Raw genomic sequence first — 25,366 nt, 5'->3', positions numbered from 1 at the left:
CCGGCTATCATGGTCAGATTTGAACTCATGTCCCCAGAGCATTAGCCTGGGCCTCTTGATTACTATCCAATGACATTACCACGACGAAACTGTCTCCCCACATGAATCACAAAAAGCTAGCAGCCAGGTACAGCAAGTGAATAGGAAGGCAAATGGAACGTTGTTTATATTCCATTCCACTTGCAATAAAAGTAGATGAGTTTTGCTACAGTTGCACAGGGCATTGGTGTGGTCACACCTGGACTACTGTGAATAGCTTTGGTCTCCTTAAGGACAGTATTGTCCTTCCAAACCCACAACCACCACCATCTAGAAGGACAACAGCAGCAGACACAAGGGAACACCACCACTGACAAATTCCCCTCCAAGCCACTCACAATCCTGACTTGGAAATATATCACCATTCCTGGGTCAAAATCCTGGACTCTCTCCCTAATGGCACTGTGAGTGTACCTACACCACATGGACTGCAGCGGTTCAAGACAGCAGCTCACCACCACCTTCTCAAGGGCAACTATGGATGGGCAATAAATGCTGGCCCAGCCAGCAAAGCTCACATCCCATGAATGAATAATTTTTTTAAAATTTCATTGGAAACAGTTCAAAGAAGGTTCACTCAACTAATCCCTGGGATGAAGGGGTTATTCTAGGAGGAAAGATTTGACAGGTTCAGCCTGTATCCAATGGAGTTAAGAATGAGGGGTGATCTTACTGAAACATTCAAAATCCAGAGGGACCTTGGCAGTATATTTATTTATTCATTCATGGAATGTGGGCTTCGCTGGCTAGGCCAGCATTTATTGCCCATCCCTAATTGCCCTCAAGAAAGTGGTGGTGAGCTGCCTTCTTGCACCGCTGCAGTCCATGTGGTGTCGGTACACCCACAATGCTGTTCAGGAGGAAGTTCTAGGATTTTGACCCAGCGACAGTGAAGGAACAGCAATATATTTCCAAGTCAGGATGGTGAGTGACTTGGAGGGGAACTTCCAGGTGATGGTGTTCCCACCTATCTGCTTCCCTTGTCCTTCTAGATGGTAGTGGCCGTTGGTTTGGAAGGTACTGCCTAAGAAGGCTTGGTGAGTTCTGGCAGTGCATCTTGTAGATGGTACACACTGCTGCTACTGTGCGTCGGTGGTGGAGGGAGTGAGTGTTTGTGGACGGAGTGCCAATCAGGTGGGCTGCTTTGTCCGGGATGGTGTCAAACTTCTTGAGTATTACAGCTGCACTCATCCAGGCAAGTGGAGAGTATTCCATCACACTCCTGACTTGTGCCTTGTAGGTGTTAGACAGGCTTTGGGCAGTAAGGAGGCGAGTTACTTGCCGCAGGATTCCCAGCCTCTGAGCTGCTCTTGTAGCCACAGTATTTATACGGCTAGTTCATTTCAGTTCTGGTCAATGGTAACTCCCAGGATGTTGATGGTGGAGGATTCAGCGATGGTAATGCCATTGAATGTCAAGGAGCAATGTTTAGATTCTCTCTTGTTGGAGATGCTCATTACCTGGCACTTGTGTGACGTGAATGATATTTGCCACTTGTCAGCCCAAGCCTAGATATTGTCCAGGTCTTGCTGCATTTGGGCATGGACTGCTTCAGTATCTGAGGAGTCGCAAATGTCGCTGAATATTGTGCAATCATCAGCGAACATCCCCACTTCTGACCTTATGAGGCAAGTAAGGTCATTGATGAAGCAGCTGAAGATGGTTGGGCCGAGGACACTACCCTGAGGAGTTCCTGCAGTGATGTCCTGGAGCTGAGATGATTGAGCTCCAACAACCACAACCATCTTCCTTTTTGCTAGGTATGGCTCCAACCTGTGGAAAGTTTTTCTCCTGATGCTATACTTGATCAAATGCTGCCTTGATGTCAAGGACAGACACCTCACTTCCGGAGTTCAGCTCATTTGTCCATGTTTGATCCAAGGCTGTAATGAGGTCAAGAGCTGAGCAACCCTTGGTAGAACCCAAACTGAGCATCAGTGAGCAGGTTACTGCTAAGCAAGTACAGCTTGATGGCACTGCCGATGACCCCATTCCATCACTCTACTGATGATCGACAGTAGACTGATGGGGCGGTAATTGGCTAGATTGGATTTATCCTGCTTTGTGTGTACAGGACATACCTGGGCAAATTTCCACATTGCCGGGTAGACATTAGTGTTGGAGCTGTACTAGAACAGCTTGGCTAGGGGCATGGCAAGCTCTGGAGCCCAAATCTTCAGTACTACTGCCAGAATAGTATCAGGGCCCATAGCCTTTACAGTATCCAGTGCCTTCAGCTGTTTCTTGATCTAAGTGGAGTGCATCGAATTGACTGAAGATTGGCATCTGGGATGTTTCCAGAGGAGGCTGAGATGGATCATCCACTAAGCATTTCTGGCTGTTAGGAAATAGAGATAGTTTACAAAAGTTATGATTGTATTTGTAGGTGTTAGGAATGAGCTTTAGCTTTAAAGCTTCAAGTTTATTTTGTGTTTGTGTGTGTGGTAAGGAAAGGTCAAATTAAGTTTTAGTTTCACTTTAAAAAAGGTACCTGCATTTCCATTGAGGTTTTTTTTACAACAGTTGCAGCAAAGGTAAACAAACTCGAGAAGAACTGGGCTGTTGCCTAGCAACAGGAGTACAGAGAGGCAGGTCCCTCCCACAGACACACACACAAAAGCTAGAAACAGCAGTTTTGATTTGGAAACTGGAGGAGTTCAGCAGATTTTGAAGATAGCCGCTAGGCAAGAGCAGCCTAGAAGGAACAGATAGCAAGTGCCAAACTAAAGAATGACCCCAAAATCCAGGAGAATGGAAAGGGGGAAAGTCCAAAGAAGACCATGTAGTCAAAGGAAGGGCAGGACCTGGAAAATGTCCTATTAATTAAGTTAAGAATGAGGAGCAGAGAGAAACGCTCCAAGCTTCAGATTTATAGAGGCAAAAACTGCAGAAAGCAGATTTAAAGTGAGAACAGCTTGCAAGAGGCAAGAAGGTCGAAAGTCTCAGCTGAAGGTCTGTAACTCTTTGCTATGGGCATGTGAAGCAGTGGTACTGTTGACAGCTGAGGTGGTGAGAGAGAGTGCGTGGAGGACAGTTTGAATGCATGTGGTGACTCAGGGAAGAACAACACCAGAAGAAGAGTTTGAAATCCTGGAGGTGAACCCTTGTGGAAGGCGTCTGAGAGAAAGGGTCGGTTTGAGAGAAGATTCCAAAGTGAGTTCTTGGAGAGTGGAGATTGGAAACCCTCATGTGAAACACAGTTTTCAGTGAGACTGGTTGTCTCACGGTGTGACAAGCATCTGGGGTAGCTGAGGAGAGATCCATAGCATCTGGTTCAGCTGGCATCTGTCATCTGTTTCAGAGTGTCTGACCACAGGGTGCCTATTGGTACATGGACTGTGTACTAACTGTGGACATTAGAGTATAAGATAGCTTTTGTAACTCGCGTTATCCTTATAAATATGTATATATCTGTAAAGGTTAAATTGTGGGTGAAGGAGTATTATAATATAGTTCATTTTGTCTTGTGAATAAATGTTTGGTTAAAAGTTCACCAGCCGACTGTGATTCTGTTCAGTAGCTACTCTAAACGCATATCTAAACAAATAAACATTAGGATCAATCAACTGGGATCAGGCTTGTCCAGGTAACCTCAGCTGGGGATTGTAACATGAAGAGTAATGCGAATGTTTCAGCCTTATCTTCTGCACTGATGTGCTGGGCTCTCCCCATTATTGGGGATGGGGATATTTGTCAAGCCTCCTCCTGAGAGTTTTTTTTTATTCATTCACAGGATGTGGGCATTGCTGGCTAGGCCAGCATTTATTGCCCATCCCTAATTGCCCTCATTTGGAGGGCATTTTTTTTTTAAAAAGAGTCAACCATATTGCTGTGGGTCTGGAGTCAGGTAAGTGCGGCAGATGGTTTTTTTTTTACAACAATCGACAATGGCTTCATGGTCATTAATTCCAGATTTTTACTGAAATCAAATTTTACCATCTGCCATGGTGGGATTCAAACCCGAGTCCCCAGGGCATTAGCCTGGGTCTCTGGAATACTAGCCCAGTGACAATACCACTATGCCACTGCCCTCCCCAGTTTAATTGTCCACCATCATTCACAGCTGGATGTGGCAGGACTGCAGAGCTTAGATCTGATCAGTTGGTTGTGGGATTGCTTAGATCTGTCTATCACTTGCTGCTTATGCTGTTTGGCACACAAGTAGTCCCATGTTATAGCTTCACCAGGTTGGCACCATATTTTTAAGTATGCCTGGTGCTACTCTTGGCATGTCCTCCTGCACTCCACTGCTTCCCCAGGCCCGCCACCAGAGCCTTCATCTGCAAGTAAATGTTCCACTGACAATGGTTACCCATGCAGAAACAGGTAGGTCCCCAACAGATCCCCCTGCACATTGAGGCTGGCCACCACACTGCTCAATGCCATACAGCAGGAAAGGTGAGCAAACTGCCTCCGTGTCCTCCAAGGCATCACAGGGAGCACAAAGTAGGAGGGTTCACAAGCAGGGACACCGTGATAACTTGGATCGCTGATGGGTTCACCATGATGTTACTTAATATTACTGTTAGGAGTTAGATGCATGAGCTTCATAAATACACATACTATCTTCAATGAACGTGTTGATCTGTCATTTCACACTAATAGCTTCAATTACCAGGTTAACGGAAAGCAGCAGTTTCTTACCAGTGGCACTGGAGACTGCAGCCAGAAGTCCAGAAGTATTGGTTTGAATGCACGTGCATGGAAGCAGTGGGAGTTGGTTCATTATCCAGACGTTCCGAGAAAAGTTGTAGCCCACCAAGGAATGCAGATGTAGAGGGCAATTCCAGGATATGCTGTCCATCCACAGGTGCTTTTGAGGGAGGAGCAATGATCCAACTTATTGGTAAAATGCAATTCAACCAGTGTAGTTCAAACCTGAGTGCTGTGCAGAAGGCAGTCAGACGTACAGGAGTGTTCCACTTCCACTGATGCAACAGTGGCTGTCAGGATGCCATGTTTCTTTGGAGGAAGCTTGCAAATGTGGTTGCTCCCATGCAACCCAAGCCTTTCTCCTTCTAGGTGGTAGAGGCCATGTGTTGACAAGGAGCGTCAGTGAGTTGTAGCACTGCATGCTGTAGATGTCACATACTGATAACGCTGTGCTTCGGTGGTGGGTGGATGGTAGTTGAAGGTGTGGCAAGCACACGTTGGCTTATACCTGCACAGTGGCCAATCGCCACAGTTCTGTTAGCACACGCACACATACCTGCAGGTCCTGCGGCTTAACTCACGCTGCCCAAGTGCACTCTTAACACAGTGGACTCTGTCCGGACACAAGGAAGTTTTCTACGCTATTAGAAATTTGCAGGCCCAGCAATTAAAGGAATCCCAAGGTTAATCTGTGGACAATGTTGAACTCTAAGGGTGATGATGCTGGATTCAGCTATGCTGATGACACTGAAGATCTATGTTTCCTGTTGGTATTCTCTCTTGTTGGGGTGGGCATTTCCTTCAAGATACGTGGCTCCAATGTAAAGGCAATTCTGTGGCTGTGTCTCATTGGGATTGGCTAATAGATTTGCAGCAGATCCGAAAGGCTGGTTCGGTGAATCTCCTCTATGTTAAGAGGGCCCTGACGATAATGGCACCTTGCATGGAACCGTTATCCATGTCTGCCCCTCAGGATGTTTCCCAAAGTTGCCCTCTTCCTGTGTCATCTTCATCAGATTCTACCAGGTGCTCCTACTCCTCCAATGAGATAGTTCTCTCCCAACTTCTGTCCTCTTGGTGTGAAGGCCCATCTGCTACACCATATTATGGGGCATGCAGCAAACTATCCTCGTGACCCTTGCAGGTGAGCACTCGAGTGCTCCCCCAGAGCAGTCAAGTCATCTAAACCACATCTTCAGAAGCCCGCTCAGTGATATTCCTCATCTGCACATGGCCACTACTGGATTGACATTGGGGCCCCTCAGGAGACTCAGCAACCATCTCCTTAAGGAGTACCTTGTCCCAAGGAAACCAACCACAGCCCAGTGGTGTGGGCTGGTACAGCTGAGGCAGCCGTGAATGCATCAGGATGAAAGTCTGAAAAACATGCTCAGATGTGCAGGAAGACCTTATGTGGGATGGTACCATGCGTATGTTTTCCCCACTTTCATTTGCTACAGACTCTTCCCCCAGTGAGCCTAGCAGTCAGTCTATTCTGCCTCCCACCTAGCTACCCAAGGCAAGGAATTATTCTGATGGCCACACAACCATGTCCTTTCAATTCCACAAGCCCCACTCCCAACATCCTTGGGGGTCAGCCACAAACCTCCATCTGTGATGAAAAACCTTGTGGTCAAACTTTCAATACCCAGCACTCTGTAAAAGGAACAGATATCTTTCCAGAGGCCTTCAGAAGATTTTGCAACTTGTCAATAAAGTTTGAGTCATCCAATGCAGGTTCAGTCACTTCCAGTGATGAAAATTGCACCTGTTTGAACTCTGCAGCACTTTTAAATGTCCCAGCAGGTTCGGTCACCCCGCATGCACAAAGCATGTCCCACCTTCTTTCCCCTACCAGTGAAAATGGTTTCTACCAGAAATGAGAACGGGACTTACGAATCTGAGGCCCGGCCACCATTTTGAATGCCCCTCCATGAAAATCTGGCCCATAAAGTCATTTATGGCACAGAAGGTGGCCTTTCAGTCCACTGACTCCATGCCAGCTCCCCACAGGGCAACCAATTCAGAGGGAAGGGCATATCTGTATGGCTCAATCCCTGTAGCCCTGCACATTTATTTCCCTTAAGTGTCCATCCAATTTTCTTTTGAAATCATTCATCGTCTCCACTTCACCACTCTCGTGGAAGCAAGTTCACTGCATAAAAAAGTTCCCATTCACATTCCCCCTGCATCCCTTGCCTGAAATCTTAAATCTGTATCCCCCCTTGTTCTTGTACCATCAGCTAATGGGAATAGCTTTTCCTCATCTACCTTATCAAACCCTGTCATAATCTTGTACACCTCCATCAAATCTCCCCTTAAACTCATTTTGCTCCAAGGAGAACAACTCCAGCCTTTCCAACCTAATCTTGTAACTAACTCCCTGGGAACCATTCTGGTAAATCTCCTCTGCACCCTCTCAAGGGCATTCACCTTCCCTGAAGCGTGATGACCACTCTTAACTGAGGCCAAACCAGATCTGTATAAAGGTTCTGTATAAATCCCCTGCCTTTGTATTCGATGCCTCTGTTCATGAAGCACAAGGTCTCAAATGCTCTGCTAACCACGCTTTCAATATGTCCTGCTGCCTTCAAAGATCGATGCACATGAAGTCCCAGGTCCCTCTGTAACTGCACACTCTTTAGAACTATGCCGTTAAGTCGATGTCAGCTCTCCCTATCCCCTCTGCCAAAATGCATCACCTCTCATCTCTGTATCAAACGGGAAATTGTGAACTTGCCTACTTTGGTGGGAAGAGGAGAAAAGCAGACTTTTATTTAAAAGGAAAGAGTCTACACAATGTTGCAGTACAGCGGGATCTGGGTGTCAGCGTAGATGAATTACAAATGTTTGCATGCAAGGTACAGCAAGTAATTAGGGAGGAGAATAGAATGTTGGTCTTCATTGCAATGGGGATGGAGTATAAAAGTAGGGAAGTCTTGCTACAAATGTACAGGGCACTGGTGAGACCACACCTAGAGTACATTTTTGCTTTCCTTCCTTTTAAGTAGCCGTATACTTGTATTGTAGATAGTTCAGAGAAGGTTCACTAGGTGGATTCCTGGGATAAAGGAGGTCTTATGAAGGAAGGTTGAATGGATGTGGCTTATCCTCATTGGAGTTTAAAAGAATGAGAGGTGATCTCATTGAAACAGAAGATCCTGAGGGGCCTTGACAGAGTGGATGTTGAGAGGATGTTTCCCTTCGTGGAGGAATCTAGAATCAGGGGACAGTTTCAAAATAAGGGGTCTCCCATTTAAGATGGAGTTGAGAAGGAATTTCTTCTCTGAAGGTTGTTAGTCTTTGGAATTCTCTTCCCCAGAGGGCAGTAGAGGTTGGATCATTAAATATATTCAAGGCTGATTTTTGATCTAAAAGGGAGTCAAAGTTCATGGGAGGCAAACTGGAAGGAAAGTAGGATTAAAGCCACAATCAGATCAGCCATGACCGTATTGTATGACGGGGCCAAATGGCCTTCTCCTGCTCCTACATTTTATATTCTCATGTACTTAGGAAGCTACTGATTTTATTATGTGAATTATAACAGGACTTCTACACTATATGTATAAACAAATGAAAGGTTTGACAGGTGATTGAGGGAAAAGCTTAGGACTTCTGCTTATGTAGGGATAAACACCAGCAAAGACAAGTTGGTCCAAACAACTTGCCTCCCTAATGTAATTTCCATGTAATTCTATGCTCTGAAACTGGTCATCTAAAAGTGGAATTTCAGTAACCAGGCAATTGCTTACATTTTTTCCTCTCATTTCTGTTTCCCTGTGGGAAGGTGTAAAAGAAACTCAACTTCAAAATTATCCAATATTTTCCTTGTTAAACATAAGCTTCGAGCCAATTCTGAAAAGTGGTGATTCTAAAAGCAACAAAATTAATAAAATTGTGTTCTACTTAAAATTTGCAGACTTGCAAGACGGCTGACAGAGAAGAAGGCATGTTTTCAACAACTTCGCTTATTACCACGATTAACTCAAGGATTCGATTGTAAATGGACTGAAATAAAATAATCACAGAATCTCCCCACTACTGTTTGCACGCACAGAATGTGTAGACTTTAAAGCCCCCACCATCAGAATTCTAATGTGTTTTACTGAGGTTTAACTGAAGATACCACAAAGTCAGCTGACAAAAACATCGTCATAAATGGTTTAAAAGGAGGTTGCAGCTGTAACATATTAAAATATTTACATGTGCTACAGATGTCGCTGTAAATCTTTAGTCCACGTCGACCAAGCTATTTAAAAATTTGCCAACAAGAATTTAACATAGTGTGCATACCTGGAATTCAAAAAATAAGGTAGAAAAATTTGTAAAAATGGAAAACTGTTTCTAACATATCCTTAATCTTCAAACACATGGTGCATTATGTATAATGCAGAAAAGAGGAAGAGATCAATTCTTCTTCACATACTCCACAGTGCCCAAATCCTTCATCTCACTGTCAGGATTCAGATAACATTTTACAAAAGTTTATTGATACTCATGACTAAATGGAACATGAACTACTTCAATTAGTTAAGTGACAGTAACTGTTTCCTTTCTACAATAACAAGATTTATCCTACTTCTAGTCTTCAGAGCTATGTTTGCACTTGGATCAAATTCAAAATTAAACACAGCTGCTAACATGAATTATACATGCTTAAAGATAAATATTGATTTTATGCCTACCAAGCTCAAACTAGTTTTTACAATAGTACCAACTCTCATACTTGGCATTATACACTACTATAGGTTTTGACTTGAGGGAAGACAAGGCGGTTACATGTTAAGTTGTATAAGGCCAGGTTTATGTTCAACATCAGGAGGCAATTGCTTCCCCAAAGAACAGTAGATCTCTGGATCAGGTTGCTGACTCACATGGTGGAATTCCTGGACCTGTTTCTGGTTGAGGTGGAGATTGCCTCAAAAGCTAGGTACTGCAAGGAATTATCAGGCCAGAGTGATTTCATGGCTAGTTCTGACCACACGGCAGGGTCAGATAGGAGAATCTGAGAATTCCTATCTCCCCCCACCCTCACCCACCCCCTCCCAATTGGCCTAGGCTTCTTTAGAATCTGATTCTTCACCTCTCCCGTCTTATCATCTAAACCCTGATATTTGCACATGTTGATATTACATTTTATATATTTTCACAAACATAAGATGTCCATATCCAATGGCAGAAGTAACATTTTCTTTTAAGCAAAACATAATAAGTGAGCAGCATTCAACATTATAGCTCAAGTCATAGTGCAAGTAATTGAACAATTGATATTTGCATCAACTTAAACTTAGAAATATTCCACATACAGCTTGAAGCATGAGTGTATATTTAAGATCATTCACAATCCTCAGAAATCAAATGATTACTGCCGGAGCAATAATTTTCTGACTTGTGGGGTTTTGAAGATATCAGTGGAAGAAGCGCTTTTATATGCAAAAAAGGAAAAGAAAAGCAAAAACTGCAAGCTCAAATCAATTTTATACTTGAATACTACCAACAATCCAGGTTATGCCATTGCAAAATAGCTTAAATCGAATAACTTTATTTTTGCAACTTTACGAGCCTGACAGTGTTCAACATGGCATGACACTAGGAAGTTCTGAGGAACAAAGGGACCTTGGTATGTGTCCATAGATCTCTGAAGGCGGAGGGGCATGTTAGTGGGGTGGTGAAAAAGGCATATAGGACACTTGCCTTTATCAATCGAGGCATAGATTACAAAAGTAGGGAGATCATGTTGGAGTTATATAAAAGCTTGGTGAGGCCACAGCTGGAGTACTGTGTGCAGTTCTGGTCGCCACATTATAGGAAGGATGTGATTGCACTGGAGGGGGTGCAGAGGAGATTCACCAGGATGTTGCCTGGGTTGAAACATTTAAGTTATGAAGAGAGGCTGGATAGACTTGGGTTGTTTTCATTGGAGCAGAGAAGACTGAGGGGCGACCTGATCAAGGTATATAAGATTATGAGGGGCATGGACAGGGTGGATAGGGAGCAGCTGTTCCCCTTAGTTGAAGGGTCAGTCACAAGGGGACATAAGTTCAAGGTGAGGGGCAGGAAGTTTAGGGGGGGGATGTGAGGAAAAGCTTTTTTACCCAGAGTGGTGTCAGTCTGGAATGCGCTGCCTGGGAGGGTGGTGGAGGTGGGTTGCCTCACACTCTTTAAACAGTACCTGGGTGAGCACTTGGCATGTCATAACATTCAAGGCTATGGGCCAAGTGCTGACAAATGGGATTAGGTAGGTAGGTAGGTCAGGTGTTTCTCACGTGTCGGTGCAGACTTGATGGGCTGAAGGGCCTCTTCTGCACTGTGTGATTCTGAGATTCTGAATATCTACCCAAGCTTCACTGCTGTAATAGTACTTTAGATAATGTAGCTCAGAGCTAAATCTCAGGTCAGTACCATGTTCATAATGATATATTATTATATAACATTATTCTGGATAGTCCGAGGAGTCAAGCATGGTCGTGATGTTTAACATGGCCTTATCCCAAACCAGGGAGTAAAGTACATTGAGGAGTTAGGTAGTGGAACCATGAAGGGTAAGATAAAAGCAAAATACTGTGGATGCTGGAAATCTAGAACAAAAACAAAAATACCTGGAAAAACTCAGCAGGTCTGACAGCATCTGCGGAGAGGGATACAGTTGACGTTTTGAATCCATAGGACCCGTCATCAGAACTAAGACATATAGAAATGAGATGAAATATAAGCTGGTAGAAGGGGGTGGGACAGGAGAGCTCGATAGGGGGCCAGTGATAGGTGGATTCCAAGAAGCAGATGCTGTCAGACCTGCTGAGTTTTTCCAGGTATTTTTGTTTCTGAACCATGAAGGGACTGGTTTGAAATCTTGGCTCAGAATTTTAAGAATCGCTGGACCTCAAAAGTAGGAGCCCTACATAATGTCACTGGACAAGCAGCAAACTTTGTTGATCACTTCTGGCAGAAATTTACTTTCCTATAACAATACTGTTTATCCAAAAAAAAAATCAGGATGTATCTTCAAAGCAGCAGAATCCTTAACAATTGAAGACAAAGCTATCACATATTCACTCACATAGCATTCCATTACTTCCTGTATGTAAGCATGCACTCCCTGTCTAGCTTTAGAGAGTGTAAAAGATTGCCACATTAAGCTATATTCTGACTAAATTGTGAAAATTAGGACACCCAGTTTGAATTCTTAATGTATGAGCAACTGGTTATTCAAGGCATTGTTCATTCAGGAGACTTGCTGTTTTCCAACAACTGAGATGAAGGATGCATCAGGACCATTAATTTAAACTGACCAAATTTTCATTTAAGTAAATAGTACCCACCCTTTCCCCGTAGCACTGCATTTTTTCCTTCTTCAGGTAATTATCAAATTCTCTTTTGAAAGCCAGATTAAATCTGCCTCCACCACATGCTCAGACAATGCATTCCCCTGCGTAAAAAGGTTTCTCCTCATGTCACCTTTCCTACCTTAGCCAGTCACCTTAAATCAATGTCATCTAATTCTCAGCCCTTCCATCAATGGGAACAATTCTTCCCCATCTACTCTGTCCAGGCTTCTCATGCTTTTGAAAACCTCTATCAAATCTCCTCTCAGCCTTCTTTTCACTGAAGAGAATAGCCCCAGCTTAGAACCATAGAAAAGTTACAGCACAGTAAGAGGCCAATCAGCCCACCATGTCTGCACCGGAAAGAAAAAAAATAGCCGCCATTCTAATCGCACCTTCCAGCACCCAGTCCGTAGCCCTGCAGGTTATGGCACTTCAGGTGCAGATCCAGGTGCTTTCTAAATGAGTTGAGGGTTTCTGCCTCCACCACCAAACCAGGCAGCGAATTCCAGACATCCACCACCCTCTGGATGAAAATGACTTTCCTAATATCCCTCTAATCCTTCTAATAATCACCTTAAATCTGTGTCCCCTGGTATTTGACCTCTACACTAAGGGAAACAAGTCTTTCCTGTCTACTCTATCTTGGCCCCTCAATTTTGTACACCACAATCAAGTCACCCCTCAGCCTCCTTTGTGCTAAGGGAAACAACCCCAACCTACCCAATCTTTCCTCATAGCTGCAATTTTCAAGCCCAGGCAGCATTCTTGTAAATCTCCTCTGTACTCTCTCCAGAGCAATTATGTCCTTCCTGTAATGTGGTGATTAGCACTGTACAGAAAATTCCAGCATTTCATACAGCTCCAGCATTACATCCCTGCTTTTGTATTCAATACCTCATCCAATAAAGGAAAGCATTCCACATCAAAAACAAAAATTGCTGGAAAAACTCAGCAGGTCTGACAGCATCTGTGGAGGGAAAGACAGAGTTAACGTTTCGAGCCTGTATGACTCTTCCTCAGAACTAAAGAGAAGTAAAATGTGGTGAAATATATACTGTTTAAGGCAGGTGGGACAGGAGAAGCTGGATAGAAGGCCAGTGATAGGTGGAGGCAAAGGAAGATTGCAAAAGATGTCATAAGCAAGAGGTCGAAGGAGTGTTATGGTGGTGATACTGGTTAAAGGAGGTGATTGTGGTGATATTAAGAGTAGAAAGCAGAATGAGCAAGTGACAGATGGCGCTAGAGGGGGTGGGGTGGGGGGAGGGGACGGTGTGGGAAAAAAGCTACTACAAGGGTGGTGCTGTTGTTGCCTGGCGTACTGATCTCTACCTCGCAGAGGCTAAGCCCCAACTCGCAGACACTTCCTCCTACCTCCCCCGGACCATAACCCCACCACTGAACATCAAGACATTGTTTCCAGGACTGTCATTGATCTCATCTCCTCTGGAGATCTTCCCCCCACAGATTCCAAATTCACAAACCCCCAACCTCAGACAGCCCGCTTCTACCTCCTCCCCAAAATCCACAAACAGGACTGTCCCACAGATCAATCGTGTCAGCCTGTTCCTGCCCCACAGAACTCATTTCTTAACTTGATTCTGTTCTTTCCCCCCCTTGTCCAGTCTCTTCCCACCTACATCCGCGATTCCTCTGAAGCCCTACATCATATCAATAATTTCCAGTTCCCTGGCCCCAACCGCCTCCTCTTCACCATGGACGTCCAATCCCTCTACACCTCCATCCCCCACCAGGATGGTCTGAGGGCTTTCCGCTTCTTCCTCGAACACAGGCCCGAATAATCCCCATCCACCACCACTCTCCTCCGTCTGGCTGAACTTGTTCTCTCACTGAACAATTTTTCCTTAAACTCGTCTCACTTCCTCCAAATAAAAGGTGTGGCTATAGGTATCCGCATGTGCCCCAGTTATGGATCTCTCTTTATGGGGTCTGTGGAACACTCCCTGTTCCAGTCCTATTCAGGTCCCCTCCCACAACTCTTTCTTCAGTACATTGATGACTGTTTCGGTGCCACTTCAAGCTCTCGTCTGGACCTGGAAAAATGTATTAATTTTGCTTCCAATTTCCACCCCTCCATCACTTTCACATGGTCCATCACTGACACTTCCCTTCCTTGACCTCTCTGTCTCAATTTCTGGTGATAGTCTGACCACCAATATTCATTACAAGTCCATCGACTCCCAGAGCTATCTCGGCTACAACTCCTCATACCCCACTTCCTGTAAGGACTCCATTCCATTCTCTCAGTTCCTTCACTTCCGTCGCATCTGTTCCGATGATGCCACTTTCCAAAACAGTTCCTCTGACATGCCTTCCTTCTTCCTTAACCGAGGTTTCCCACCCACCATGGTTGACAGTGCCCTCAATCGTGTCTGGCCCCTCTGCCCTCACACCTTCCTCTCCCTCCCAGAACTTTTCACCGCACCAGCCCCCGCATTCAAAAGATCATACTCCGCCATTTCCGCCAACTCCAGCATGATGCCACCACCAAACACCCTGGTACACTCTTCCATCACCCCCAACTCCTCATCCCCTTCCCATGGTACTTTCCCATGCAACCGCAGAAGGTGCAACACCTGCTCCTTTACTTCCCCCCCTCCTCACCGTCCAAAGGTCCAAACGCTCCTTTCAGGTGAAGCAGCACTTCACTTGCACTTCTCTCAATTTGGTCTTCTGCATTCGCTGCTCCCATTGCGGTCTCCTCTACAGTGGAGTGACCAAACACAGACTGGGTGACCACTTTGTGGAACACCTTCCATCAGTCCGCAAGCATGACCCAGACCTTCCTGTCACTTGCTATTTCAACACACCACCCTGCTCTCATGCCCACATGTCCGTCCTTGGCCTGCTGCAATGTTCCAGTGAAGCTCAACGCAAACTGGAGGAACAGCACCTCATCTTCCGACTAGGCACTTTACAGCCTTCCGGTCTTAACATTGAGTTCAACAACTTCAGATCATGAACTCTCTCCTCCATCCCAACCCCTTTTTGATCCCCTTCCCCACCTATTTCTATTATTATTTTTAAAAATTTATTTCCATTCATTGTTTTATCCCCACCTTTTAGCCTATTGCGATCTTTTTTCCCCACACCATTCCCTCCCTCCACCCCACCCGGGCCATCTGTCACTTGCTCATCCTGCTTTCTACTCTTAATGTCACCATTAACACCTCCTTTAGCCAGTATCACCACCATCAACATCCCTTCGACCTTTTGTTTATGACATCTTTTGCAATCTTTCCTTTGCCTCCACCTATCACTGGCCTTCTATCCAGCTTCACCTGTCCCACCCCCCTTAAACAGTATATATTTCACTACATTTTTACTTCCCTTTAGTTCTGAGGAAGAGTCATACAGACTCAAAACGTTAACTCTGTCTTTCCCTCCACAGATGCTGTCAGACCTGCTGAGTTTTTCCAGCAATTTTTCTTTCTGTTTCAGATTTCCAGCATCTGCAGCATTTTGCTTTTATCAAAGCATTCCATATGCTTTCTTTACACCTTATCCACCTGTCCTGCCACCTTCAGGTGCCGTGGATAGCTCCTCTAATCTATCCAAGTACTAAAGTCTCTCTTCCCTGGATTCATTCTCAAACCTTTACTGCACCCACTCGAAAGCTGTCCTAAAGTGTGGTGCCCAGAATTGGACACAATACTCCAGTTGAGGCTGAACCAGAGTTTGATAAAGGTTCACCATAACATCCTTGCTTTTGTACCCTCTATTTATATAGATAGGCCAGGAGCCCATATACCTTTGCAACCATTTTCTCAACCTGTCCTACTTCCTTCAACAATTTTTGCACACATACCAGGCACCGCCCCCCACACCCCCATTCGGCTCCTGCAACCCATTCATTCTGAATTGTATCCTTTATTTTATATTGCCTCTCCTCCTCCTTCCTGCCAAAATATATCACTTCATACTCCTCTGCATTAAATCTCATCTACCACATCTGCCTGTATCCTCTTGACGTTTACCACTATCCTCCTCACAGTTCACAAAACTTCCAAGCTTTGTGTCATCTGCAAAGGTTAAAACTGTGTCCTGTACTTCCAAGTCTAGGTCATTAATATATCAAGAAAAGCAGTGCTCCCAATACCAACTCATGGGAAACCCCAATGCATCTTTTCCTCCAGTCCAGAAAACAACCATTCATCACTACTCTTTCCTGTTGCTTGACCAATTTTATATTCCATACTGCCACTGTTATTTTTAGTCTATTGGCTTTAACTCTGACAAACCAGATTTGTGGCACTTTGCTAAATGCCTTTTGGAAGTCCATGTACACCACATGAACAGCATTACCCTCATCAACCCTGTTACCTTAGCAAAAAATTTGATGTTAAGCAGAATTTGGCTTTAACAAATCCATGCTGACTTTCCTTAATTAAGCTACATTTGTCCAAATAACTTTGTCCCAGATTGTTTCCAAAACTTTCCCACCACTGATGTTAAACTGACTGGCCAGTAGCTGTTGGGCTTACCCTTAGACCCTTGATCAAAAAAGGATCTAACATTTGCAATTCTCTAGTGCTCTGAAACCTCCCCTGTATCTAAGGAGGAATGGGAGATTATGGCCAGTGTCTCCAAAATTTCCACCCTTGCTTCCCTCAATATCCTCGCAAGCATCTCATCTGGTCCTGATGACATATCAACTTGAAGTATCTCTCTCTTTCTCAGCTTCCTCTTTATCAATTGCTAGCCCATCCAGTGTCACAACTACCTCCATTTTCACCATGACGTTGACTGCATCTGTATTTACCAAGAAAGATGCTATGTATTCATTAGCACCTCAGCCATGCTCCCTGCTTCTATGCCCAAATTCCCCTTTTGTCCCTAATCAGCCCCATCCCTCTTTTTACTATTTATTTGCCTATAGACAACTTTTGGATTCCCTTTATGTTAGCTCCCAGTCTCTTCTCATGCTCTATCTTCGCTTCTCATTATTTATCTCACTTGCCCTCTGTAAAAGTTCATTCAGCTTGGCTCTCACTGGAGCCAACAGGCATACACATATGTCATCTCAAGGGTTCCGTTTCTCTTTGGTTTACCTTTCCCCTACATGAGAATGTACCTTAACTGCACCCAAACCATCTCCTCTTTAAAAGCAACCCATTGCTCCATCACAGTGTTGCCTGTCAATCTTTGGTTCCATTTTTTTAAAAATTAATTCGTGGGATGTGGGCACAATTTGGCTTTAACAAATCCTGCTAGGCCAGCACTTATTGCCCATCCCTAATTGCCCTTGAGAAGGTGGTGGTGAGCTGCCTTCTTGAACCGCTGCAGCCCATGTGTAGGTATACCCACGGTACTCTTTGGAAGGGAGTTACAGGGTTTTGACTCAACAACAGTGAAGGAATTGCGATATAGTTCCAAGTCAAGATAGCGAGTGATTTGGAGGGGAATCATCAACAGGTGGTGATGTTCCTACTTGACAGCTGCCCTCGTACATCTAAGTGGTAGAGATTGCAGGTTTTGAAGGTGCTGTCGAAGGAGCCTTGGTGAGTTGCTGCAATGCTTCTAGATGGTACACATTGCTGCCACTGTGCATCGATGGTGGAGGGAGTGAATGTTTAAGGTGGAGGATTGGGTCAATCAGGCTGCTCTGTCCAGGATTTTGTCAAGCTTCGAGTGTTGTTGGAGCTACACTCATCCAGTCATCTACCTGGGTCAGATCTGTTCTCAGCCCACTGAAATTCACATTTGCCCAATTAATTATTTTTCTTGATTGCTCCTTGTCCTTTTCCTTAGCTAACCTAAACCTTATGATACCATGATCACTTTCTCCCAAACATTTCCCTACTCACACTTGATCGATTTGGTCCACCTCATTCCCCAGAACCAGATCCAGACATGCCTCCTTCTTTCTTGCGTTGGAAATATTCTGATCATTACCGCCTCCCCATCTCCTTTCTTTCCTTCCCAATCTTTCCTGAACACCTGGTATGCAGTCCTGCTCTTTTTTGAGCCAGGTCTCTGTTATTGTCAAGCCATCATATTTCCAGGTGGCTATGTGCACTCGAGATAGAGAGTAGTGGAAGTCTGGAATTCACTTCACCAAAAGAATGCTGAGTGAATTGAAATTTTCAAAACAGGCTGATGGGATTTTTGACAGGTAAAATATAAAGGGATTATGAACGAAGGAGGTAAATGGGGTTGAGGTTCAGATCAACTATGATATAACTGAAGGATGTATCAGGCTTGAGGAGCCAAATAGCTTACTCCTCTTCCTATGTCCCAGTTGCAGTTATCTAGAGGTCAAGTGCCTGCATGTTACTGACCTGGCCAGTCCAAGATTGCAATATAAACTGGAATTTAAATAGTCAAACCAGGAGTGTGATGGAATAGCCTCCACTTGCCCAGATGAGTGCAGCTCTATTCAAGAAGCTTGACATCACCAAGGGAGAAGAAACCCACTCGATCAACAGCCCATAGGTCACTTTAATCAACAAATGCCTCCATCACCGGTGTACAGCAGCAGCATACACCATTGTCAAGATGCACTGCAGCAACTCACCGAGGCTTCTCTGGCAGCACCTGCCAAACTCTACCAGCTAGAATACAAGTTCTGAAACTGGAGTCCCTGGAGATTTTCCAGGAGTCCATGAGTGTTTACCAGACAATGCTGGCCTTATACGTGGGCAGAATGCTTAGCCAGAGGCAGGTTTGGTGCATGCCAGGTGATAGGTGTGAAGTGTGGCTACCACAAGTGCAATGAAAAGTGGGCTGGCTGTATCACATAGGAGGGAAGCACACACAGGGAGGAGCTCCGAGCCAGCACAACAATATTTGTAAAAAAAAAGAGAACCACTGGCCTAGATAGAAGATGAAGAGCAGCAGACATTTGCAGAACTGATATTGTATATCATCAACTTGTCATGTGGCCTAACTAGCACTCATCAGTAAACTATTCTATAATGAAAACAAATCTCAACAAGCACTAAACAAAAATGAAACAACCAAACAACAACAGTTCGAAGTGCTCATATCACCACAAAAGGTTGCAGCTATTTTCAAATTCCGTTTTGCTTTTCCATTTTAGATTGTGATCAAGTATTTCACCCTTCACTACCCTAAATAACCCCATTCAAGATAACTTACCTACAAAACATTCATAAACATTGATTGTCAAAAGCACTTTGAAATCTTGTGAACTGGACGGTGCTAAGTTTATTAAACTTCAATAATATCCATAAAAACAAGAATATAACCAGGCTGAGAACACATTCCAAAAACTAAATCCCAACCAAACAGTTCAATATCATAGTATGGGCTTTCCACCTCTGTGCGCCATCGGCTAGGAGGTTATGTTAACTTGTATCAAATACTAGTTCGGCCTCAACTTGAGTACAGCATCCAGTTCTGGGCATCAAACTTTAGGAAGGGTGTGGAAGCAGCAAAGGTTCACAAGAATGACTCCAGGGATGAGGAACTTCAGTTATGTAGATGGATTGGAGAAGTAGGGACTGTTTTGCTTTGGAGAAGAGAAGATTGAGAAGAGGTCTGATAGAGGTATTCAAAAGCATGAGGGGTCTGCACAGGATAGATGAGGAGAAACTGTTGCCATTGGCGGAAGGATCGAGAATGAGGAGACTCAGATTTAAGGTACAGGGTGTAATTGGCAAAAGAAGCAATGGTGACAACAGGAAAAACTTCTTCCATTCAGCGAGCGGTTAAGGTCTGGAACACGCATCCTGAGAGTGTGTTGGAGGCAGGATTAAATCAAGGCATTCAAGAAGGAATTGGATTATTATCTGAAGAGAAAGAACGTTCAGAGCTGAGGGAAGGCAGCAGGGGAATGTAATTAGGTGAACTGTTCCTTCAGACAGTTGGAAAGACAGGACAAGCCAAATTACTTCCTTTTGTGCTGTGACCATTCTATGATTCCCCTAAAATGCATCTATAGTTTTCGCTTCAACTGTTCCCTGCAGTAGCAAGTTCCACATTCTAATCACTATCTAGGTAAATAACTTTCTACTGAATTTCCTATTAGATCAGGGATTATTTTATATTTATGAAATCTAGTTTGGTCACCCTCACAAGGTGACATTTTTTCTAAATTTACCCTATTAAACCCCAGCCAGTTCAGGCTTTCCTGTCGGTTACGACCATTCAGCTCTGGTGCCATTCTTGTAAATCTTGTTCATTCCTTCTCTAACACCTCTACACCCTTTCTGTAATATGAAGACCAGAACCATGCAGAGTACCGTAAGTGTGCCCTAACCAAGATTCAATACAAGTTTAATGTAACTTGTTTAATTTTCAATTCTACTCCACTAGAAGTCGTCCAATGCTTAGTTTGCACTTTTCATGGTCTTATTAACCCGTGTTGCTACTTCTAATGATTTGTGAATCTGTACCCCTAGATGCTTTGCTCCTCCAAGCCCATTTAGACTCTTCTTCCAAGGACTGTGTGGTCTCCTCATTCTACCAAAATGCACCACCTCTCACTTCTCTATATTGAAATTAATGTCATTCACATGCCCATTCTGTAAGTTTAAGATAATCTTATAGTTTAACTTCTCCAATCTCTCTAGGTAACTGAAGTTCCTCATCCCTGGAGCTATCCTCGTGAATCTTTTCTGGACCCTCTCTAATGTCTTCACATTACCACAAAAATAAGAGCTCATGGTGTAGGGAGTAACATGAAGTTACATGGATGGATTAGAGAAGTTAAGGTTGCTCTCCTTAGAGAATAAAAGGTTGAGAGCAGGTTTGTTAGAGGTATTACATATGAACAAGGATTCAAAATCATGAGGGATCTGGATCAGGTAGATCAGGGAGAAACCGTTCCCATTGCTGGAAGGATCGAGAATCAGAGAGCACAGACTGACAATTAGCATGGATAAAGGATTGGTTAGCTAAAAGGAGCAGAGAGTAGGGATAAATGGGTCATTTTCAGGTTGGCAAGCTGTAACTATTGGAGTGCCACAGGGATCGTGCTGGGGCCTCAACTATTTACAATCTATATTAATGGCTTGGATGAAGGGACTGAATGTATGGTAGCTAAATTTGCTCATGACACCAAGACAGGGAGGAAAATAAGTTGTCAAGAGGAGGTAGAATCTGCAAATAGATATAGACAGGTTAAGTGAGTGGGCAAAAATTTGGCAGATGGAGAATAATGTGGGAAAATGTGAACTTGTCCACTTCGGCAGGAAGAATAGAAAAGCAGCATATTATTTAAATACAGAGAGATTACAGAACTTGGTGGTAGAGGGACCTGGGTATTCTGTCATAAGAAGTTAGTATAGCAAGTAATTAGGGAATCAGGTACAGAAGTAGGGAAGTGTTACTACATTTATACAGGGCCTTAGTGAGATCGAATTTGGAGTACTGTGTACAGTTTTGGTCTCCTTACTAAAGAAAGGAGGAAGCCATTAGAAGCAGTCGAGAAGGGTCATTTGACCGATTCCTGGGATAGGGTAAGGTTGAGCCTACGCTCTTTGAAGTTAAGAAGAATGAGAGGTGATCTTATTTTAACATAAGATCCTGTGTGGACGTGACAGGGCGGATGCTAAGAGAATGTTTCTCCTTGTGGGGGAGTCTAGAACTAGGGGACAGCATTCAAAAATTAGGGGTCTCCAGTTATGGCTGAACCAGTGTTTTATACAAGTTTAACATAACTCCCTTGCTTTTATACTTTATGCTCCTTTTTATAAAGCTCAGAACCTCATATGCTTTACTAACTGCCCTTACTCAACCTGCTCTGCTGCCTCCAATGATTTGTGCACAATTACTTCCAAGTTCTTCTCCTCCTGCACCCCATATAAACTGTACTCTATTTTATATTGTCTTCCCTTGTTCTTCCTACCAAAATGAATCACTTCACACTTTGCTGCGGTAAAATTCATCTGTCACTAGTCCACCCATTCCACCAGCCTGCTGCCTATGTTCTTTTGAAATTCAACACTACCCTCCTCGCCATTTCCCTTCCACTGTTAGGCAGCTGTAGACTATGCTTATTAGTGTACTAATCTCCCAACCACACACCATGAAGCTTTCTCTCACTGTTCACTGCACAAAATTGAGCATGACAGCATACCATCGCCTCATGGTTATAAATATGTTCAGCCATTCAAGCCCTTTCAGCTGGACACTGACCAGTTTGGGAGTATGATTTGTATCACTGGACAAGAGGGTCCTGTTCGTATTTACGAGGGATATTTTTATAAACTCACTTGGCAATAGTGGGCTTCTAAGTGGTCATTATTTACAAACCAGTCAATTTTCAGCGTTATGCAAATTAAGTTTCACTTAACTTTTCCACACAGATAGTGTATTTCATCAATAATCTACGTTATGTAAACTATAGGATTTAAATCATACTGTTTGACCCAGATAATTTAGATAGAAATGGCAAGTTGCTGTGTGAAGTTGGTGTAGCTGTGGGAGATAGCCTGTAACCACACAGAATCAGACTCTTTGTGTTGGGTAAGAAGCTCCTCAGCTTCCACCCTCTGGATAAATCAGTGCAGCCATGTTAACCAGCCCTCTCCCGAGTGCCCAGCTCTGATCCTAGGCCTCTCCCCCCGCCACACCGCCTGCTGAACCCGGGATGAGTGAGAGACCCTAACTCGGGCATGAAACCCTGGCCTGGCCTGGCCCGGCCTGGCCCAGCCCGGCCCAGCCCGGCCCGGCCCGGCCCAGCCCAGCCCAGCCCAGCCCAGCTCCCCATTCAGCGGCGGTCACTGCACTCTGGACTCCGGGCGCCGAGCAGCGGCCCCCGGCCCTGGTCTCTCTCCCCCCCTCGGCCCCCGGTGCCCCTCACTCACCGATCAGCCTCCGCATCTCCTCCACGCTCAGGTAAACGTTGACCCCGGGGCCACCCCGACACAAGCCACCGCCGCAGCTCCAGAGCAGCACAAGGGCCCGCCACAGGATCGGCCATACCCCCCAGCCAGGAGCTGTGGTCGCCATTGCCAAGCGGCGCCTTCTCCACTCAGTGTCCACTCCGAGCTCTAACCCGCGCCGGGGAAACTCTGGCCCCCTCTCCGCCTCTTCATGGCCGCATTCGGGCCCGGGAAGCGCGCGTGCGCATCGGCCGGGCCCGGGAAGCGCGCGTGCGCATCGTCCGGGCCCGGGCGGCGCGCGTGCGCTTGTGGTTGGATGCCGCAGGCTGGGCGCGTGGTTGCTCTGCCCCCTGGCTTTGCATTGCCTTTGGGCTGACCTAGCACCAATTCCATCAGCCCTGGTATGAGGGGTGTGGATTGATCCTATCCCGCTATTTCTCAATGGCCTCAGGTCCCGAATCTCCAGCTGGGTCATTCCACACTGACCAAGCTGTTTCTAGACACTGTCCACTCCCTCAGCTATCCGGACTCAAGCCGCTTTGTCATCTCTCTGTCCAGTGGAAAGGTCCACACCTGCCTCAATCCGGATCTGTGAAGTTGTAAACAGCTTTTTAATTCATTTCACATTTTATATATTCATTCACAGGATCTGGCCTTCGCTGGGTCAGCATTTATTGCCCATTCCTAGTTGCCCTTGAGAAGGTGGTGGTGAGCTGCCTTCTTGAACCGCTGCAGTCCATGTGGTGTAGGTACATCGACAGCGCTGTTAGGAAGGGAGATCCAGGATTTTGACCCTGTGACTGTGAAGGAACGGCGATATATTTCCAAGTCAGGAATGTGAGTGGCTTGGAGGGGAGCTTCCAGGTGGTGTTTTTCCCATCTATCTGCTGCCCTTGTCCTTCTCGATGGTAGTGGTCTTTGGTTTGGAAGGTGCTGCCTAAGGTGCCTTGGTGAGTTCCTGCAGTTGTACATATGCTGAAACTCCTCTTTCATCATTTGGAGGGACTAATCCTGAACTTCAGACTGCATTTCAGTCAAATATCCCTGATATTTAGTGAGGATCTTTTCTTGGGACTGTTCTAGACCTGGCCAGGGTGGCCATCCAAAGGTCCAGGATGGATGCCACCCATAGGGGTGGTCACTCTGGCTACCTGGCTCTCTTCAGCATTGTTCATATTATCCAACAGTACAACTGAAGCCATCTGCAACCAGTGGGCACTGCAGTGACTGAAGAACATTACAAAGACTGGAGCGTGCAAAGGGATATAGGTACGTTAAGTGAGTGAGCAAAAAAATGGCAGATAGAGTATGATGTGGGAAAATGTGAACTTATCCACTTTGGCCCATGGTGTTGGGGGTAGTATATTAGCATGGATAGAAGACTGGCTAACTAATAGGCGATAGAGAGTTGGGATACAGTGGGGGGGGGCATTTTCAGGATGGCAACCTGTAACTAGTGGAGTGCCACAGGGATCAGTGCTAGGGCCACAATTATTTACAATATATATTAATTGATGGGGAAAATGAATATACTATTGCCAAGTTTGCAGATGACACAAAAATAGGTGGGAAGGCAAATGATGAAGATGACACAAGGAGTCTACAGAGGGATATAGACAAGTTAAGTGAGTGGGCAAAAATGTGGCGGATGGAATATAATGTGGGAAAGTGTAAGGTTATGCACTTTGGCAGGAAGAATAGAGGAGCTGAATATTATTTAAATGGATAAAGACTGAAGAAAGCTGCAGCACAGAGGGATTTGGGAGTCCTCATGCATGAGTCCCAAAAAGCTAGCATACATGTTCAGCAGGTAATAGGTAAGGCAAATGGAATACCAAAACAAAAACAGAATTACCTGGAAAAACTGCAAATGGAATGTTGGCCTTTATTTCAAAGGGAATGGAGTATAAAAATAAGAAAGTCTTGCTAAAACTATACAAGGCACCAGTTAGACCACACCTAAAATACTGTGAACATCTTTGGAACAGCTTATCTAAGGAAAGATATACTGGCATTGGAGGCAGTCCAGAGAAGCCTCACTAGGTTGATCCCGGCAATGGAGAGATTTTCTTATGAGGAAAGGTTGAGCAGGTTGCTCATTGGAGTTTAGAATGAGAGGCGACCTTATCGAAACATATAAGATTCTTAGGGGGCTTGACAGTTTAGAAGCTGAGAGGTTGTTCCCCCTTGTTGGGGAGTCTAGGACCAGAGGGCATAATCTCAGAGTAAGGGGTTGCCCATTTAAAACAGAGATGCGGAGGAATTTCTTCTCTCAGTGGGTAGTCAATCTGTGGAATTCTTTACTGCAGAGGGCTGTAGAGGCTGGATCGTTAAGTACATTCAAGGCTGAGATAGATTTTTAATCAGTAAGGGAATCAAGAGTTATGGGGAAAAGGCAGGAAAGTGGAGTTGAGGATTATCAGATCAGCCATGATCTCATTGAATGGCGGAGCAGACTCGATGGGCCGAATGGCCTACTTCTGTTCCTATGTCTTATGGTCTTATGCCAAGAAGAATAGAAAAGTAGCATATTTAAAT

At 44.8% G+C, this 25,366-nt stretch overlaps 1 protein-coding gene across 4 annotated transcripts in view; it reads right to left on the bottom strand.

The window, feature by feature from the left end:
* ryk (receptor like tyrosine kinase) overlaps positions 1-23,083 on the bottom strand; it is a 359,220-nt gene extending 336,137 nt beyond the window's left edge. For 2 of the 4 annotated variants that reach the window (XM_078563543.1, XM_078563545.1), the window contains exons 1-2: positions 22,811-23,083; positions 10,035-10,115 (exon numbers count right to left, since the gene is read on the bottom strand). In XM_078563543.1, the coding sequence (XP_078419669.1) occupies positions 10,035-10,115; positions 22,811-22,955 (226 nt within the window). In that variant the 5' untranslated portion in view covers positions 22,956-23,083. The remainder of the gene's footprint in view (positions 1-10,034; positions 10,116-22,810) is intronic. The other 2 variants (XM_078563544.1, XM_078563546.1) reach the window with 1 other exon arrangement.
* Between the last annotated feature and the right edge of the window lie 2,283 nt (positions 23,084-25,366).

This window comes from Cetorhinus maximus, chromosome 19 (genome assembly GCF_964194155.1).
Source record: "Cetorhinus maximus chromosome 19, sCetMax3.hap1.1, whole genome shotgun sequence".
NCBI lineage: Eukaryota > Metazoa > Chordata > Chondrichthyes > Lamniformes > Cetorhinidae > Cetorhinus > Cetorhinus maximus.
The sequence above is the reverse complement of the archived record's forward strand: the minus strand, read 5'-3'. Positions and strand labels throughout refer to the sequence as shown.